At 37.7% G+C, this 7,688-nt stretch overlaps 1 protein-coding gene across 1 annotated transcript in view; it reads left to right on the top strand.

The window, feature by feature from the left end:
• Nucleotides 1-6,517: 6,517 nt before the first annotated feature.
• The window catches only part of FAM188A (family with sequence similarity 188 member A), a 52,969-nt gene continuing 51,798 nt past the window's right edge, over nucleotides 6,518-7,688 (top strand). Inside the window, exon 1 of the mRNA XM_009275695.1 lies at nucleotides 6,518-6,533. Coding sequence (XP_009273970.1) covers nucleotides 6,518-6,533 — 16 coding nt within the window. The remainder of the gene's footprint in view (nucleotides 6,534-7,688) is intronic.

Below are 7,688 nucleotides of genomic sequence, written 5' to 3'. Positions count from 1 at the left end.
TCCGCGCGTCCGCGGACGGGGACAGCGATAGTTGTTTGCGTTCGTGTTCGTGTGTCACCGGCAACCCAGCGCGTGGCCCACGGGAAAAATGATGCAGCAGTTTCACTTGCTAAATAATATTTTTTGCAGCTTGGTCGTCTTTTGCCACAAATCTCCAAAGGAACTTAAAAGAGTAGAGAAGGAAATGTATTTCAACAGCATCTTGTGCCATTATTTTACATAGCGGAAACGTGAACATAAGTTGCCTTTTTTTTTTTTTTTGCAAAGAACATGGGAGACACAAATAGACCTCTCAAGAGTGGGGACAGGCTTGGGACAGAGACCCACAGATTGTTTTTACACTAGTTCTTTGGCGATTGAAGCAGGTGCATGCCATCTTTAGGATGTGGCAAGAGATAAAGCAACAATAACCATGGAACCTGGGGTATTTATAAGATGTTTTTAACATATTTAAATTACGCAACCTACACAGTTTCTTCTTGATGGGGACTTTCTGGAATTCTTTCAAAACTGCAATTGCAAGGTGTATTACAGAGACTTACTGATAAAAATGATATGCAAGAAATCAGTCTGTGTACCTGTCCTGGCTGAAAGAAAGGAATAATAGCCTTCTCTATAACTTACTGTGGGCTTTGAAGTATTCTAATAATGGTTATGAAGATCATAATAAAAACACCCCTAAACTGGAGAAAATTCACAAATGATGGTGGAATTCATAGATTTAAAAAAAAAATGCATTCAGGCCTCAGGGTAAAGTTGGCTGAAACTGAAGGGGTGTTCCTAGTGTTCTCTGTTCCTTGCTCTTCTTTTTTTTAACATGAGTTTTGTCATCTGCATAGTTTCAGTAGATGCATGTGTGATGTTGATCTGGGAGCTGCACAGCTTCTTCCCTGTCACAGGACACAGTGCATTGCCAGACTCATCTTTTTCCCTGGGTTAATCTGAGTTCAGATAATTCAGTGAGAAATATTTGGGGAGAAAATGCCAAATTGCTTCTAAGTTCTAGAATTTAAGCAGGCCTAGTAAAGCCATCACTTTTCCTCATGAATTGATTATTTTTACTGAAATATAATTACTTTCTGAAATATCCAAGTTTTGGTAGAGTGTTGCTGTTTCAGTACAAGGTTTTTGCAAAGCCAGAAAAAAGAATTGGTGTTAAAAAGCTTAACTATTTCTTTAACTGGTAATATTAGACTACCGAAATTGACGTTTTCAAGATTGATTGTATATGAAATTTTAGCAGTTTCAAAATTTGTTGAAATGTGTGTTGTAATGCCCCACACTTGTGATCCTGTGAAAGATTAATGGAAAAGGCATCTCACATGTGGTGGCTCCTGTAAAGGAGCTATTATTTCCTATCTGTCTTTAGGGAAAGTCCTGTAGCTATATTGTGTAGTATATCTGTTCCCTTCTCTATATCCTCTTTAATAGAATCAATTTTGTGTAGTAAAAACACATGACAATAACTTAGTGTGTTGTTTGGAGGTCTTGTGCTGGGAATCAAAAAAGTCAGTCTCAGTCCCTTGTGTTGTGTAGCAGCATAATACATTCACCCGACTTTCAGTTTCTATTTTGTTGAAAAAGTTCTGCACCATTTACCTACTGCAAAGGAGTCTTGTCAACACTGACTCATCAAGATTAAAAAAAACCCCAACATAAAAATCAAGATTTATTATTTCCAAAGACTTCAAAGTTTAAAAGATAGATCCTTGTTTCACATCATATGTGCAGAAAGTATCAAAGAAGTATAAATGATGCTTGCTTAAACAACTGGTTTGGTGTTGGGGTTTTTTTGTGGTTTGGGGTTTTTTTAGAGTGTAGTGCCAACACTGTTATTTATTTCAGATACTTTCTGAATGTTGTCTGATCCTTTCTCAAACCCTTTGGAAGTTGAAAACTATAATTTACAAAGAAAAGTAAAGAGTAGGGAGGGTGTTGAGGAATGTGAGACTCGAACCAGCCAGTTTCTCAGTAAAGATAGCGATGTTCCAGGAATCCTCATGATGCACCAAACTCGTTAACCATCATATTTGTTTGGTCAAAACTGAAGACAGACTGATCTGCGGGTGGTTAACAGAACTGACCTAGCTAATGTGGATATGCTGTTTGAAGTTAGTGATAGTAATTCCCTCAGTTTGCTGCATTGGCAACCTTAAATATATTGGTCTGATTCCTGACTTAACAAAGGCATGGCTGCAAAGCTGTTGTTGCAGTTGGGTTTTTTTGTGTTGGGTTTTTTTATAGAATTTTTTTTCTTTATGATTGCAGCAGAATTTGCAGTTTGAACCTCGTGAATCCCATTTACCAGAATCCTCAAAGTGGACACAGAGGAATGTAGTGCAAAGGCTCGGTCTGCACTTCAGTGTTTCCTGGCATAGATATGATGACTTGGGAAGGAGTTAGGAGGAGGAATGAACCCTAAAGAAACACCCATGTTAGGAGTGATTTTCTTCATTGATCCAAGAGACAAATTCCATTCATAAAGCTGCTCTTCAGATCAGCCCTAAGGCACGCAGCATCAGGTCTACACAACTATGAATGTCTGGCAGGTTTGAGTGCAGCATCCTTTCAGAATTACCTAAGCTGTTTTCTCACTGGTCTTTGGGAAGAAAGACATGGGACAGTCTTTTCAAAACAACTGTTTAACTTCAAAAGCATAGTGTGAAGGTATTAATACTACAGTTTATGTATATATGTATAACGTACAATGTAAAAAGGTCCATTTTATCTGGATCCTTTTCCAGGTTGAGAGCTGGGTGAGTAGATTGACAACTTTCCTTTTCTTTCTCCCCTATTCTTTCCAGGTTTCCTTTTTTTACATGCCTGGAACTCTGTTTCTGGCCTAGTACATTTAAACAACACCAGACTGGCTTTTATTACATCCTTGGTTGAGGAGCTAGATCCTATAGTATTGTTTTTAAGTCACTGGAGCTGTAATATTGTTAGACCACGATCAAGTCAGGGTTACTAGGAAATAATATTTTTACTAAACAAGCAGATATATTTTGCGCAACCCTTGCCACTCTTCAAAGTCTTAAATAGAAGTAGCAATTTGAAAAGTGTTCCGCTGAGTTTAATTTAATAATGTTTAATTCATTTGAGTGATGGGAGAGAAATAGTCATTGGTATCTATGTAATTATTTTTTATGTTTTGATGACTATGATTTATAGAATATTTGCATTTGCCTCCTTTCTGTCTCTTTGAGTTCCATATTACTCAGTACAAACAGTTAATCAGGAAGAAGAGAAAAGCATTTTTCATTTAATATTCATGGTTAGGGTATAGACAAGTGTGGATTGTGCAAACAGCTGGAAGAAGTTACACCTATTGGCCCACCTCTGTCTACTTGCTGCTTGTCTGCTGTAAGTATTGCCTCTTCAAATCTTTTGGTGGAACTGCTTTTGAAGCTTCTGCTTTACCGATGCCGGTCGCACTTAGCAAAGTAAACCTTGGTGCATGGTCACGTCATGGTCTGTGGACTGCTTTTAAGGCATCTGTAAAAATTAAGTAAGAAGTTAGAAGCCAAACCTGCTGACAGGAATTTGCACATCGTATGGAAAAAATATTGAAGTCTTCAAACAAAAAAGTACTGATGACTACTGACTTAGAGCCTCTGTTTAAGTAGATGATGTTGCTTCAGTTTAAGTAGATGTTGCCAATTCTGCCAGTAGGAAGTGGTCTTTCTTGCTAACACAAGCCATACTACTATTAAATGTGAGACAACAGTAGCTTTTGGAAAAACAGCAGGGACATGCTGCTGAGAAGAGCTACCTAACAGCCTTCTCTAGGGAAGAATTTCTGTTCTCAATTCTATACTGGTAGACTTTTTTCTTCTTTCCTCCCTTGGAGTGGCATATTGGTGTTGGAGTAGTGATACTGTCTTTACAGACAAAATAACCACATCTTGCTGTTTTAGACAGACTGTCAAATCCCTTTCTATTGTATATGAGATTTAGATGTTTATTTCATGTAGTTCCATAATGCAGAGTTGTCTTAAAATAATAAATTCGTTCTGAAGAACGGAAAACCTCTTGTGAAGCTTGCTGAATGAAAAGTTAAGCTTTAGGGTAGAATCTTGAGGGACTGTTTGTGTCATTATGAGTAAGTAACAGCCCTTTCAGCACTGTTAAATTGGAAGGAGAATAGAAGATACCATTCACTGTGAAAAAATGGGGTGTGAACATGTAAGTTAAGTTGTTAAGAAGATTGTATTTTCTGGCCAGTGGGCGTGGTGGCTAATGCAGTTGGAATACACATAGAGCAGTAAGAATTTGAAATGCCCTGTAACATAATTATCTAAATAATTAGTGAGCCCCAAAATTCTTTGCTGCTGCCTGGGCCCCAAAAGGAATATCTGAAAAGACATTGTCCTTACTTTAAGAAAGGATGTGGTGCTAGTGAGTCCATTCTTTACTTTGGATGAGGCTGACAGGCTTAAAGAAAATAAAAGGTCTTGAGGAGTGCTCACATAGAAGGCTCTTACCAGGGTACAGATTCAGAAGTTTCAGTCAAAATTCAGAAGTTTCACAGGGCTGTTTTGTTTTGGTATTTTTTTTACAAAGGTGTGAAAAAAGGCAGACACGTTGGAATCTTACCTTGTTTTCTGGCAGCTTGTTGCCCAACTTAGTGGTAGCCTACCAGGTGATTTGGATACTTTCCTCAAACCCTTCCAGGACTTCCTGGCTTTTTATCCACAACCCATTAAGTGGGATTTGTTGTGGTATTGCTGTAGTAAACGCTCTTTTCTTTTTGTGCGTGGGAAAAAGTTGTTTTGTTTGGGTTTTTTTTCCCCCACAGAAAATTTCAGAAATTTCATTTTACTATAAAAATACACTTTGAAAACCCAAAGCCATAAGCAAAATGTGTCTATCATTCTACACCCAGCTCTAGAGAAAGGAACGTTAAGATGCGTTGTAAACCTTAATGGATTATTCTAGTGCTTATGTCAGGCAGTTCTTGTATCCCAAAAGAGAAAAAGAAATACAGCTCCATGGTGAGAGGCCGGCTCAGCAGAGAACAGGACAAAAAAATGAATAGCGCAGCATCTTTGTAGCTAGATTGGATCACAGATAAAGCAAGTTTTTTTCCTAATGTGGTTAATGTTGCATGCTCTTTAGCTACTCCCCTTGTCTCTTTCATTCAGCTAGAATTGGTTATTGCACAGAGTGAAAACACTGAAGGTATACAGCATCCTTTGTAATATGACAGTGTTACTAATGTCTAGAGTGTCTTGGATGTAAAAAAAATAGGTATTTTTTAGAAATAGGCAAATGATAAAAAGATGCAGGACAACAGTGGGGTGGTCCTAATAGAAGAATGAATGGTTTTTGTAGTGCTTTGGACCATGATGTGGAGTAGTAGATGAAAGACGAGTAGGTAACTAAGTCATACATTCATTTTGGCAAACTCTGTGTAGAAGAGCTAAGAATTAGGTGTAAGAAAAGAAACATGGGCCTTGGTAAATGTCAAGTTTTGGGGAAATAAGGAGAATAAAACTTTGTTTTGTGAGATTAATAATGGACAAAGGATATAAAGACAGATTTGGGAATATCATAGTCACCATAACTCAAAATATTGGGCAATACACTGATTACCAACAGGAATCTAGATCTACTTCCTGCCCCCCCCCGCCCCCGGACAGAAAGGTTAAAGCAGTAGAGCAGTAGTGATGTTGAAAAAATTGGGTCAATGGAGCATTTAATAGTGTTATAAATGACAAGATGAATGATAATTACACTATTTTATGTTTCTTATAGGTAAATGATGATAATTATATTCATGGATAAAAGGCAGGCAGATTAATAAAAAGATGATTTTGGCTGCATTACATCTATTTTGCTCTTGAAATTTTATCTTGAGTGAAAAGAGATGTATGATAGATACGACTGATTAAGGGTGAGAGTAAGTAGAAATTAGTCTGGATCAGAGATGCTAGTCTTAGTTGGTAGCTTAAAGGGTGGCCAGGCCATTCCTATGAATCATAAGAAAGAGCGTGGGGGTTGATGGGTGTTTATAGAGATTGCCCAAGATGTGATTGTTATGGAGGGCAAAAAAAGGTAAGTAGGTGCGATTGCAGGCTGAGGTAGACTTGAACCTAGCTGGACTTCAGACTGCTGGTTTCTGAAATTTTACTTGAGTTGGCTTCAGATTTTGTAGAAGTTTTAAAAAAGAGAGCAAGACCAAAATCCCTGAAGTCCATTTTTTTGCTTAACAGCTTTTAGAACCTTGGTGTTTATTAAGCATTAAGCAGCATTTAGGTAAAAAGAAATGAAGTGTTCCTTTAGGTATTATATATGGTTTTTTTTCCTGTGGTTGTATTCTGTCAAATTCTGTGTAATATCAATTTTGCATTGTCTATCTCAAATTTGTATTCACTCTAGTGGATCACACTCGATTTTCTTTATTTTTAGGAAGCAGTTTTGAAAAATAGGGCAGGGTTAAGCTGAGACAGCTCATGCTTTCTCTAAGAAGCCTGAAGAATGTTAAACAAATTCAAGATTTCTTAAGTGTGGTTTAATGGTACCACATCCAAGTATGTGTTTTTCTGCAGTGGCTAAATCATTAAAATAACTAAAAAAACCTATTGTTGCAGTGTGCTTAGATGGCATGCAGTAACGCTTAAATGTAGAGGAAGACTTACCTTTTAATACAATAAGCCTGCACAAACTAATTCAGAAAGTCTAAAGGACTGGTGATATTTCTTATTAGGGCATGTTAACAGGGGAGTGAAATGACACTAGTGCAAACTTTGGTTGAAGTATGGATTAATGGAGCTTTGTTGCTACATTAGGTGATGTGGATCTAAGTATGTAGGCTTGACGTGCATCTGGGTTTTGGATATAAAATACATTTTTGTAATGCACATTTGCACATTCAGTTAAAAAAAAACCTGGAGCCTTCTGTCAGATACAGGGGAAACCCCATTTTTTTAAGAACTATGGCTACATTGATCCATCTTAAAAAAATTTCACATTGCTGTTGAACAGCTATCATTTCTGTGATGAAATACGACCTACTAAACATGCAGTAGTCCTCTCTTGTGCTGCTTGGGATGATGTACCTGTCATGCAGTAGTGTGAAAGTCTGCACTGGGGGGATGCATTTCCCCAGTTCAAATTCACATCCAGGGGCTAGGGATGCTTTTGATATGGCAGCATGTAATGATACAGAACTGGGAAAAGGAGAAATTGTGGGAAAGAAGCATTGAATATTCTTTCCACTGGGACTGACACTGCTGCAAAAATACGCATGTGTATCCCTTTTCTCCCTGCCCCCACTTGCTTCTGCTTTCTGGTTAGTTGCTGACTACAGTTGCATGGTTTCTAGATTACATTGAACTAGAGTCACTTCAGCACAATCTTATCAGCACTTAAAAGAATAATGCAAAATATCACTCACTGTGAGTAAGTTGCTGTGTGTCAGCTTCATCAAGGTAATTGTCTACATATATGCATTTAGCTATGAGAAATGCAAGCTATGAATCACCATATCTTGAAGACAAGTTTAAGGGCAAGGTGATAACAAGCAATTTTGCAGTAATTGCTCCAGTGTTTGCTCTCTTATGTGACTGTAAGATAATTCTGAAATACAAATACATTAAAGATGGAGGGGGAGATAGGTGATCTTGCATCTCAGTAAATATAGTGTATCTTCTGTGAAAGAACACCATTAAGAGGCTTGCTTCAGT

Source organism: Aptenodytes forsteri, unplaced genomic scaffold, assembly GCF_000699145.1.
Source record: "Aptenodytes forsteri isolate BGI_AS27 unplaced genomic scaffold, ASM69914v1 Scaffold172, whole genome shotgun sequence".
Lineage (NCBI taxonomy): Eukaryota > Metazoa > Chordata > Aves > Sphenisciformes > Spheniscidae > Aptenodytes > Aptenodytes forsteri.
The sequence above is the reverse complement of the archived record's forward strand: the minus strand, read 5'-3'. Positions and strand labels throughout refer to the sequence as shown.